This window comes from Ahaetulla prasina, chromosome 1 (assembly GCF_028640845.1).
Source record: "Ahaetulla prasina isolate Xishuangbanna chromosome 1, ASM2864084v1, whole genome shotgun sequence".
Lineage (NCBI taxonomy): Eukaryota > Metazoa > Chordata > Lepidosauria > Squamata > Colubridae > Ahaetulla > Ahaetulla prasina.
This window is the reverse complement of record NC_080539.1, coordinates 41,296,027-41,308,872: the sequence shown is the minus strand read 5'-3', so window position 1 is coordinate 41,308,872 and position 12,846 is coordinate 41,296,027. Positions and strand designations below refer to the sequence as shown.

At 37.6% G+C, this 12,846-nt stretch overlaps 1 protein-coding gene across 4 annotated transcripts in view; it reads right to left on the bottom strand.

Moving 5' to 3' along the window:
- Positions 1-820: 820 nt before the first annotated feature.
- PSME4 (proteasome activator subunit 4) overlaps positions 821-12,846 on the bottom strand; it is a 94,089-nt gene continuing 82,063 nt past the window's right edge. For 3 of the 4 annotated variants that reach the window (XM_058164942.1, XM_058164943.1, XM_058164944.1), the window contains 3 exons: positions 6,235-6,397; positions 4,925-5,058; positions 821-4,224 (listed from right to left, as the gene is read on the bottom strand). In XM_058164942.1, coding sequence (XP_058020925.1) covers positions 4,090-4,224; positions 4,925-5,058; positions 6,235-6,397 — 432 coding nt within the window. In that variant the 3' untranslated portion in view covers positions 821-4,089. Of the gene's footprint in view, positions 4,225-4,924; positions 5,059-6,234; positions 6,398-12,846 lie in introns of those variants that run through there. The other variant, XR_009152909.1, reaches the window with a different exon arrangement.

Genomic DNA, 12,846 nt, shown 5'->3' with positions numbered 1-12,846 from the left:
ATTAAATCAGCTGCAACTTTACAAAGTGGTTATAACCACCTAAGTTTCAAATATTCTTCATCGAGGAAGGTTAGGGAGAAAAAAAGAAGAGTGAGGAAGAGAGAAATGTAACTGTTCCAGCTGTGTCTATTCCAAATTACTTTCTCAGCTGGTATGCTGGGGAGAGGGGGGGCTTCTAGATTCAGATCTTATTAGATGGATGGTGACATCAGTCATGACAGAAGTTGTCCCAAAGCTTTCTGGGGAGAATAACCTTCTTTCTTGTCCTTCCGTCCTTCCTTCTGTAGGGCTCATAAGAAAAGCACGGGGCCTAATCAGAAGAGGTGGCGATTTTCGAATACGGCCGGACCGCTCGAGTTTAGCCGCGCGGCCTCAGGTGCTTTTTGCAACTGGGCTGTAATTGGCGAAAGTTAAGCTGTGCGCACCAGCCTGCAGTTCGCTTAAGTTGAGCTGTGTATGGACATGTGCACGCCAGCCCTCCGCTCACATAGCCTGGTTCCCCTATCTCCCCCCACCCCTGGGCTGCCCAGCTGCAAAGGTTGGGGATCGCTGTCATAAGTCACACCATGGTTTCCAAAATTCTCTTGATCGAATCATTTTTATGAAGAGTACCAATACAACTTTTAAAGTACTGGATCTACTTCTCTAATATCCAAGACCTCATGTCCTTTCAGTACTAAAAACAAACAATCCATCATTTATATTCAAGAGACTGATTAGATCCCCAATGTCCTTGTTAGGGATTGTTAGTTCCTCTCCTAAATGAAAACACTTACTTGAGAGGATACACTGAACAATAAACATGCCGTGCACACCCAAATTTTTACAAACAATTAATTTATTCAGCTTTAAACTAAGTACACAACTGAAAGTAAGAAGATGCATTTGGCACTACCCTATACATGTTAATTCTTCACTGAGTCTCAGGACATGCTGTCCAGGATACACTGCCATGTTTGCTTTCCCAACAGGCAGATGATTTAAAAGCATATTATATTCCTTTTAAACAAAGAAAAAATACAGAGTGAATGTATTTTTCAAGTTTGTGTTGTTTTTGTTCTCTTAAATGGGAGAGAGATTTCAATTCTATTATTTACCATACATTAAAATATACCATTACTTAGGGTGGTAGCAATTGAAAAATATTGGTAAAAAATCAATTCATCCACTAATGATAAATGAATATTAAACCCAAAACTAAATAACTTCATTAATGAGAAACAGCAGTATTATAAACCAGAAGAAATTGGCATCGGAATTGGATACAAAAGCTGAAGCAGTATTTTAACATTGAAAAGTGTGAATCTTTACAAGATAATCTCACAAATGGATTATGTAAAACTTTTGCAAACTATACAGTACTTTGTCAATGCAATGCCTCTACAATTTATACAATCTTTTACATGTATATAGCATGTATGTAACATGTTGTGAAGTAGTGAGTCAATAGCCACCAAAGTCAGACCAAAAAGGAATTTGGTGGGGACAGATACAGTACTTCTGTATTTTAATGCAACTTAAATATTTGTTCCAGCATGGAGAGACATAGAGTGAATGAGGAAAGGTGGGAGTATCAATACAGAACATTTTATTTTTAACCATATAACCAGTGGTCTTTAACCACTCAGTATTAACATATATACATGAAACAAAACAATAGCAAATATCTGTTGTTTTCCATGGGCTCTACTAAATTGGAAAAATGTAAGCTGTCACTTACAAAACCAGGGAAAGTTAAAGTTCAGTACCTGGATGAAGGATCTTATTGAAAATCTGGCCATGAAACAAAGATTAACAGTATGGATTTAGAAGCTAAGATTTGAAAGAGAACTGAGCACAAAGCACTGCATAGCTTGGTTTTGCATGTGAGCTAAAAAAGAAAGTAAAAATATTTTTTAAAAATTGGGATGGTATTACTACCTACACTTATACCCAAGGGTACAATGAAGAGTTGGGCATGCATATTGTTATAGGTTGTGTGCCCAGTTATTCACCTGATATCAATAAACAATCCATTTGAATTTGAGAAATTGCGATATTAGCCATTCCATAAGGTAGAATTTATCTTAAATACAAGACACTTACATGGATGTATGAAAGAAAATTACAATTCTCTTATTCATGCAGAGACTTGTTACTATGCCAGAGCTTTTTTCTTCAGTTAAACAGAAATCTAACCTTCTTCAAGGAACATACTATATGCACTTTTAAAAAGGATTCCAAACTTAAGCCTCTAAATTACCGAATCCAAATATTCAGTAAGTTAAAATTTCAGTTTCTTTATCTTTACAGAAATGAAGCAGTCTCTTATTTTTTTGAGACCCTGAAAGAGACAGATAATTTGACAATGACAAAAGCCAATCTACCCTCAGCAAGAACAAGGGCATTTGCTTGTTTTAAGCACAGAGTCTGGAATGGAAATCTCTTATCAAAATAATCTATCTACTTCCCAATTGCCAAAGAAGATTATCAATCTCTCCTGTTCTTCAGAAAGCTGGTGAAGTTTTGGGTATTTTATGAGACGGAGTTATTGTAACTATCTGTATGAGCAATTATTTTAAATAGACTTCTTTAGGCAGTTTGAATCCTTGGGCACATATATGTGTTATACCCCAATTGCTACTGGTTCATTGATTGGAACCACCTATACCACCTATAAGCCTTGAAAATAAATAATAAATAAATGATATATGAGTTTATGTATTTACAAACCAAGTTAATTGTGATTTATTTACTAAAATGATAAGCTTTATCATGATTGTAAACCAGTTCTGTACAATGGCAAGCAGGTCTCTATTCAATTCAAAGTTCATGAAAGCAAGCACTCTCCAGTTTCTGACCTCATATGAGGCTCTTTTCTTGTTCCTTTTCTGGGATTCCAGATCAATGAAAATATGAACACATGGCAATTCATTAAGGTAAGGATTCTCGAACTTTGCAATACCATAATCCCTTGAATGATAAACAAATTTGTTCAACCTTACTCATGAGCTAAAACAATGAGTTAAATAAAAATCTTTTGATTGATGCATCCCTTTTCCAGATTACTAGATTCTCAGGTTTTGCCATCTTCCCAATGCTACCTGGGCCTTTTCTTCCAACTTTACCTGTGCAAATCTTTTAAAAAATATGACCCCTTCCCAAGTTGCTTGAGACCCCTGTGGGACTGCATTTGAGTTGAGAACTTCTGTATTAAAAGAATAACAAGTAACCAGATTGCCAGTAAACTCAGTGCAGTTGTTCTTCATTATATCAAGGTCACATCCTGTATACTACCACATGCAAACACGACGCAGTGTGTAAAAATATTGTCCATACTAGTCTCACATAAAATGTAAATATGGTGTGAACCCCATTTTATCATCATATATAATAAATATAATGCAAGATGAATGTAAATTGATTTCAAGATAATATACTGGAAAACTAGCAAAAGTTATTTATGGAGATTCTCAATTATCCAGATCATGGTTACCCAAAGGTGCTTTTCAAAAGGCAACTGGACTTTCTTGGTTTCTACCACACAGTCTTTTCAGCAGTCCCAAGAAGGTTCCACACCTATTTGCACGCTGATTCAGGTCACCTTGAGAGTACAAATAAATCCCCAGATGGCTTCAACAACTCTTAAGAGTACTAACAAACAGATGACAGCAAAGAATATAAATTATTCTATTCCCCACCATTCAGTCCAAATTGAAGAGCTTCTAGGACCAGAAGTGAAATGTTTTCAAGGGGAAAAAAACCCAAGAAAGTTCAGTTGCCTTTTGAAAGGCACCTTTTGGATAGCAAAAATTATGTTTCAATCTCTTTGACACCATATTCAATACATGCCCCATCTATATTTGATTATTTTCTTTCAATTTAAATTAAAAGGGTAATACATTTTAATTTTATATTTTTAAACGTGAATTCTAAAGAGTTTCTTATATGAAGGAAGGAAAAGGCCAGACAGTATTGGTTTCATTTAATGAGTCTAAAAATTACAAGGCACTGTTTGAAAGGTGACATTTTGCTATGTCATGCTGGATATCAAGAAGACCATTCCAAGGTAGCCCAAGGGTACAGATTTTACAACACAGTGTCACCCTTTTATGCATAATAGCACGGTGATACCAAAAGATCTGTAAGGACAAGCAGCTGGTCATCAGTGAATTGTTGTTTATGTTGCTGCCAGTTATCATGGTGAGTTCTCCGGAAATTTGACAATGTTTTTTTTACTGTCATCTGTGTGGAGAAAAACAGAGTGAGATCTAGGCAAACTATAAACTGTCTTGTTCTTAAGGCTGTGATTCAGCTTTGTAAGCGTAAATATATTATTCAGAATTTTGTTCAAATGTTTTAGGTTATAGAGAAATTACCAATCAATAATTTCAAAATATAGTTTGAAATACTTGCTACTGTTACCCTAAACTTGAAAAGAAACATTATTTATAAATAATGATTTAAGAATTGTGAATATTAGCTCATATATTTCTTTTTATTCTATTCAATAAATTGTTAAATGTGTATAGTTTAATTGTACAAAAGTTTAACGGATATGTACAACTACATATTTTTGTTTAGTACTGTATTGTTTTATGTGAGAGGATTATTCCTATTCTTCCCCCCCTCCACCCTTTTTTTTCATAAAATAAAACTAAGAGATTATTATCAGAATCAAACCAAACTGGCTCTATAAATGGTTATCTTTGTTAACTAGCTAAAAAGCAAAAAAAAAAAAACAACCTTAAAAAGGTACTGTTGAATAATTTCTGTTTTGAACTTTATTACAAACATTTGGTTAAAACAAAACAACCCAAATAGCTAGTACCTATAACAGAAATTTTCTAAACAGTAAACTAAACAGCTTCTTCTCAAAAAGGAAGTCATTTAAGAGGCCAAGCTTCAGCATAAGAATTCCAACAATTGATCAAATGAATCATACCTCAATAGGCTGAGGATCATTCAAGTGGGCACTAAGATCCATCAAAAGTTGAGGCATCCACGTGGGCACATCATATGGACTGGACAAAATACACGCACTAAGTCCAAGCACACCAGCATGGCGTTTAACTAAATCTGTAAGAAAAAAGTTGGTAATTTTTCCATGGGGCAGCATAGGAGTCTTCAATTGGCACAAATAAGAGATAAGCTCCTTCTATCTATGGGGAAAGGGTATGGAAGAGTGGATTTTTACCAATTCTCTCTTCTTTCTGAAGCCCTTTAAACCACTGTCATGCATACACATTTACATGGTTTTCTTTAAATTTCATTGAGCAGATTTTTGGGACTATAAAGGGATGCAAAGAAAAGATTGCAAATCAAAATTACATGACTGCAAGAGGCTGCAATATTTATAAATGCGAGCTGCTTGCAAATGACCCAATGTAATCATGTGGTTTACAAGAGTGGTACAAGGATCATTGCTTTGAGGATGAGCCATTAGTCACTTTTCTGAGACCATCACAACTTCAAATCATGGTTAAATGAATGGTTGTAAATAGAGGTCTACCTGTAATTTTTAAAACATAGGTTAAATTGTGCATTTAAAATTATTGCAATCTAAATCCAATGGAGATGTGCTTCATTGCCTGCAATATGCTATTTCTGCCACATGATTCAGTTCTCTTGCAGAATCCACTCTTATTTTGTGGTTTGATCTAAATTCAATGCAGCTCAATCATGTAAACTGTCATTCTGAGTTTCCATTATTTAGGGAGCTTCAGATTGTTTTTCTTTTTTTTAATTTACATTTATATCCCGCCCTTCTCTGAAGACTCAGGGCGGCTTACATTGTGTAAGGCAATAGTTTCATCCTATTTGTATATTTATATACAAAGTCAACTTATTGCCCCCCCAACAATCTGGGTCCTCATTTTACCTACCTTATAAAGGATGGAAGGCTGAGTCAACCTTGGGCCTGGTGGGACTCGAGCCTGCAGTAATTGCAAGCAGCTGTGTTTAATAACAGGCTATCTTACAGCCTGAGCCACCCACGGCCCTGTTCTTCCCAATGACAATCTCTATTCCCTGTTCTTCCCAATGACAATCTCTAATGCAGGTCCCCCTTTCCTGTGAACTAGAGTGCATTCTATGTTAGAAATAACTGGCTGACTCACTTTTGGAAGAACAGATACTTTTCAAATGTTATGCACAGAAAGGTGGAAAATAAGTAAATCAGAAAGCTGAGGTAATACCCCTCTGACAAATCCATTCAGCATGGTTTACACCTTTCTGAAGGAACCTCCTCCTTACCTGCAGGGGGAATGGTATCCACTACAGTACTGAGGTCTCGTTTTCTTCTCTTTGGAAGTCTCATTTTACAGAGCTGCTCAAAATGAGTCTGCATAGGGTCATCAATCTCCAGGAAATGGCACTGGAGCAAACCACCCAAAGTGGTAGCAGCCATCTCTCTCACCTAGGATCAAATAATAGCATCAATAGTAACAGTAAGGGCAGCCCTATTTTCACTACATTCTAAATCAGTATTTCTCAACTTCAACAACTTTAAGAGGTATGGGCTTCTATTCCGAGAATTCCCAAACAGCTGGGTTGCTATGGATTTCTGGAAATTAAAGTTGATTTAGCAAATCTTAAAGTTGCTAAAACTGAAAAATATTGTTCTAAATGTGAGAAAAAGGGTGACAGTATTGTACTCTGGCATTATCACATGTACACTTCGTGTACATGTCGTTTGCAAAGTCAGTGTTCACTGTATTAAGCAGGAAGACTCTAAAGTTTCTCTTCATGAGACAGTAGCCTCAGGATCACAAGGAGAGTTTCGTTTAAATTCCAGTGAATAGAAAAAGTTATTATGTTAAACATAGAATAGGGTTGGAAGGGACTTTGATGGTTTTCTAGTCCAACCCACTGCCTGTGGCAGGAGGCCCATTGCAGCAATTAGGATCTTAGCATTTTCTTGGACAAGGTCTGGATTTGAAATTCTGAGGAGACACACAGGACGAAGTTGTGGCATGGCCTATGGAACCCCATGTGCTGAAAAGAATATACAGACAGTGGTTTTTAGTCTACCTTACACGAGTGTAAGCACTGTGATGTCTTTTGAACAATCCCATAGTAGTTTATGAACACAGAAAGTTTGTTGCATACTGGCTTCTGTTTGACTATGATTATTATTGTGGCATTAAAATGGCATTACAGAACACAGAATTATTATAGAAAATAATAAAGTAAATAAAATAAGTCAGTGTTTATTCCATTGTCAAGTATTCTTGGAAGTTATTAGCAGTTCAACTTCTAGCTGCATCAGAAATATGTTAATGAACTGTACAATCTGCATTTCAGAAGCCTTGTAACTCATACTTAATATTACAATATTTGTAAAAGAAATGGATTTCAGGAGCCAGTTAATTTCTGTTAATTCATTATAGGGTTTTTAATTTGGTTCTGTGGAATTTAAATGGATTATGTTCAAGGATATAATTTTATAATTTGCTGAGCAGAACACTGAAATGTATTTCAAAGAGAGGCAGTAAGACAATTATTAATTTGGACTCCAAATTTTTGATTCTGTTATTGGGACATTACCCAAATGGCTTGGTTTTCTAAACCTTTAATATATTCTTAAGCAATAGGATAAGTTACAATATCTTGATAAACTAAAGTACACTTAAAATTTTTATCTTGAAAACTCTCTAGAGTTCACTGGCCTAGGATACTGAAAGGCTGAAGAAGCCACATAAAAGTCCTTTAAGAAAACAGATACTACAGATTAGTGTTAAGTTTTTGCAAATCTCCTTATATTTTCTACCTCAAGGAAGGTCAACTGCTTGAGTTCCTTCCCTGATAGTATTAAATTTTCTCTAAATTTTCCCCTTTTCAGGGAAAATGGCTGGCCTATTTGTAGTTCAGGGTTGAAATGAGGGGTGGTTGGTGCTCTCTGAGCTTGGTTGTTTTCTTGCAGACGTTTCATTACTCAAAGTAGATAACATCAGTGCTAGGTTTTTGTTTTTAAATGTTGGGGGTTTTAATTTCTGTTTATCACTCAGAGTCACTTCAGTAAAATGGGTAGCCATATAAATTATATAAATAAATAAATTTAATAAATAAGAATGTATTTTTTCCAAACAGGTATTCATCAACTTATGACCATACGTTCAGTGACCATTCAAACTTACAATGGTGCTGGAAAAATAGACTTATAACCTATACCTGAATTTAGGACTGTTGCAGTGCCCCCAGTTATGTGAACAAAACTTGGACTCTTGGCAGCCAACCTGCACTTACAATTGTACAGGGGCATTCCAGCTTAGTGCCAACTGCAGCCGCTGCTGCCAACCTGCATTCCTAGACCTCTACCAATCTACATTCTGCCACCCCAGCTCACCTTCACCATGTTCTTGCTCTCAGTACTGATCAGGCATGCTGTGGGGAGTCAGAAGCAGTCCCTGAGCAGTAGCACACTGAAACATCTGTTCGCAAAAAGCTCCTGGAGTGCACTGTGCCAAAATGCCCTCTTTTCCATACTCGTAAAGACCAGCCCCAGACTGAGACTAGAAAACAAATGGGAAGAGGATAGTAGAAATGAAACTGCCCTTGCAAGCAAATGGGAGACCAGGTGGATTTTGGCAGGGCAAGAGTTAATCTCCAACATGCTTCTCTTGCCTGTGGTTGTGCTCTTTTTTCTTAACTTCTGGATACAACTCCTAGACGATAAAGTGGCAGGCTGGAGAAATGCAAAGCATGGGAAAGTATAAGTCCTTGGCATGAGGAGTGAACAAAATTAGTAGATGCCAATGTTAGCTCAGCTGATTGACGGCTAAGGTGCTCTGAAGTAAACTTTTCCAGACCAATGTAGGGCTGCAGAAGGTGGAAGGTGCACAAAACAAAATTTGCTTTAGTTTGAAAAATGGTTAGGGCTGTTTGTTCCTCTTCTGATAGCTGGAGATGAAGAATCAGGGCAGCAGTAGGCTGGCTCAACAGAGACTGATTAAAAAGTGTGTGGGCAGGGCAATCATGCCCAAAGGAGTGCTTCAGGGTTCTGCACTCCAGAAGATTTTTGCAAAGAGACATTTTGGCACACTGTTGTTCAGGGACTACTTTCAACTTTCTTTTTCCACAGCTGAAGCTCAGCCCAGGCTGGACAGACCTTATTAGCAGAGAGAGCAAAAAACGGCAAAGGTGAACTGGCATGATGGGTAGGATCTCAGAGTGTGGAGTGGTAAGGGCGATTGAGGCTAGGACTGGGCTAGGATGACTCGAACTTTCATGGGCATGGTAAGCAACCCCAGAGCCACATGGTTCTGGGACTGTTTGGTACCCTGCAAGCCAGGATGCAAGGCAACCAAAAGGTAGAGATAGGCAGATGAGGGACTTGGAGACAGTCCCTTACCTTACTGAAGCTCGAGGCTGGGAGAGACTAAGTCTGCAATGGCTTAGATTGGAGTAGAGTAGATATTTGCTTAATGACTTGCAATTCTTAATTAATAATCACAACAGGGAGTGTTGATTTGTCATTTTAAGTCTCATGGCCTTGTTTTTACAACAGCATCAACTTATGATGGCAATCTCGATCTCAATTGTGGTCATATGTCGAGGACCACCTGAACACATTAATGTTTACACAAAGGATCGGGGTACAGAGGTAGGCTGTCATCTTGGTGCAATTCTACAAACTGTATCTAACAAGGAAATATAATATAGAAGTTGCTTTATCACAGCATTTAAAAATGTGGTATAGTTCTAAGATCCAGATAACATAGCAAGAGAGCAGCAGCTTTGATTTAGAGAGTATTACCTAACTTTCCCTAGGGAAATTTGTTTTTGGTTTTTTTTTAAATGCACCTTTACATTTGGAGTAAGGAAGATTATTGAGACTAGAAGACAACATGCCAACTAATGTTTAATGTTTATGAAGTTTAAATATCAATACATCTCTCTGAAAGTCTTTTTTGCTCTCAAATATAAGTGTGCATTTACATTATTACTCAGACATATAAAATCCAAAGATCTGAAAAAGTGACTGAAAAGATGGCTTCCAAGAACTATTCTAAATGAATAGATTTAACTTCAAAATGTAAAAAAAACCTATTAAATGGATGGGTAAGTGGCAAAGATCAGCCTAGGAAGGATTTATGCCCTACAATTGCGACAAAAACCTCTAATTTATATACAAAATAACAAAGATACAATTCAAGAGTAGTGAATCATCATCCTATTAGATATTGCCTAAAAGGAAAGAAAAACAAATTACAACCTCTGCAATACAGGGGTTTCTATGGCAATATGATTATTAAGATGCTGCACAAAAGCAAGTATTTTGACAATTTTACATTTATTTCAAAATTTACCATGCCCTAATGGGCAGATTAGGCTGTCAAATTTGTACTAGTGGTTGTCATTGCACAGTAATGGAATGAACATATTTAATAACCCTAAATTGAACCAGAATTTCCAGTGCTAAGTGAAGGTGCAACATTGTTAGGCGAAGCATTATATGCCTACACTACTTAGTAACGGCAGTTCCAGTAGTCACAGTTATAGCCATTAGGCCAGTATCATACTGTCATTAGGCAAAGATCTCACACTTCTTGGGTCCTGACCTGCTCACTTCTGCTTCAACTCCCCCAACTTCCCTATCTCTACTCCATCTCTGCCAATTTGTTGCCTTGCACTCTGCCACTAATGCCCATAGCTGAAAGTCTTTTTCCTCCTGCTGCTGGCCCAGGGTCCAGGTACTGGTAAGAGTACAGTCTCAGGAGGCATGTGGCAACACAGAAGCATAGTGAAGTCTTGCCTGCTGAAGGGAACTTGCTGGGCCCGACCAGGAAGGTGGGAGCAGGATGGAGTCAGAGGAAGAGTCTTGTTTTCCACCACTAGGGCAAGGAAAATAGCCCACAGGCCCTTTAAAGCTTTCCATCTCACATTGGACACACTCCTAGAGAACCAGCCTGCAGGCTTCAGCAATGGGTGGAGGCAAGCACCAACAGGAGGCTCTCTGCTTGCTAGGCCCAACATTCCTCCTACAAAACCTCAAGGAGGATCAGTTCTCCAGGAGCACTTCCAACACAAGCTGCAGGGCTGCCCTGCTAGGAAGTGCTCATCCCTCTTTTCCCTCCAGTTCTGTCATGAACCCACACAATGTTTCCTGCACAGTCAAAAACTTCACTCAGGGAGCCATTGCTGCTTCTCATGGCAATGGCGTATGCTGCATCTCACTGGTCTGCTAAACCCTCCATGGTCTGCAGGGCTATCACTCCTCATGCTGGTCGCAGAAACAGGGCATTTTCCCCTGCAATGCCACCCTATCTCCACCACCTGTTTCATCCTGCTGCCTCCTCACCAACTGAGCCCAGCAAGCTTCCTTCAATAGATGAGGTTCTGCTGAGTATGCCACACATCCTGGGGCTGTACCCTCAACCAGCACATGAATCCTAGACCAACAGGAGGAGGAAGAAGAAAATAGCAAAAGTCAGATGAGGGTCAGTGCCAGGGGGAAGCAGGGTTGGCAGAGGACTGCATGGCAGTCAAAACGGGAATGATATGGATGAGTGATAGGTGGGGGTAGTGAAGTGCCCCTGTGGTTGTGAGTACCGGTGGGCTGCCAAGCAGTTAAATTTTGATTACATGACTGGGGCACTGAAATGGCCGTAACTTCAAGAACAGAGTATAATTACCATTCATTCAGCATTGCCATAACTTTGAACTTTTGTTGAACAATTGGTTGTTAAGTGAGGACACCTCTAAATAAATACAAAAGAGAGTAAATTGCTCTCTTTTATTTATGAGTGTTTTAAATGGTTGCTTCAGGAGCCTGCTTGATTATCTAGCACTGGAATAAGAACTGAATATTTCAAATTTCAATGTTACTTATAAACTTGTTTTTTTCCTAAACATCCGACACCCATAAAGTATGATATGGCCCTATATTGATAGATATTAACACTTTGTCTGAAGCAGTAGTGTTATTATCACGGTGACAAAATTAAGCACAATTGTAAAACAGGATAAAAAATATAGAAAAATATTTTTCATCAAAAGTTTCATCAAACTTTTACATCAGTTTGAATAATAGGCATGACAAAAGGACCTGAAGGATTGAATCAATTTCTTATTATCGACAATTGCACAGAAGATCTTGCATTGGTGTGGCAGTAACACTCCTATTTTATTTCCAACAGAGCTTTCTCATTGCTAGTCGAGACTAAATATTAAGTGGAAAATCCACAATCTTTGATTAGACCTTATTTCAATTAGACAAAGGAATAACATTTATCTTGCAAGCTCAAGGCAGTTGAAGGATGGCTTGCAGTATAAACAATATATCAGGATGGCAAAATCAGATTCAGGCCTCTAATGAGATCAGTTCCGCTTCAAAAGGAATCTTCTACACATCTGGGTACAAAGAAGTAGCATCCTTATGAATTTTGACTGTGTCCCTTTAGAAGAGACTGCATTGAGAAAACTGTTACATCTCCAATACCTATTTCATACAACATTTTATTATTTGGTATCAACAGGTGGAATGTGATAAGCAAGGGTATTTCATCTAACTATGTAATAATTAAATAGTATACTCAGTAATAAGGATCTTTATCACTGTTTTCAATTCTCACTAGGTTAGAGTTTAACATATATTTCTTTTAAGACAGTACTTTTAAGACAGTACTCACAAAAAATATTTTTTAAAATCTAAAACCTAATGGATCATTAAGGAATACACGTATAGCCAGTGCTGGAAAAATTTTACTGAGCAATGGAGAGGTTACTAGTTAAAATTGTGATGAACTATCATTTAGGAAGAGCAATAATAAGAAAATATTGGAATGCTATAGCAAATCGTCATGGACTGTGTTTAATTTGCTCACCAAGCACACGTATCATGTTCAAGCCTACGGTTCCACATTT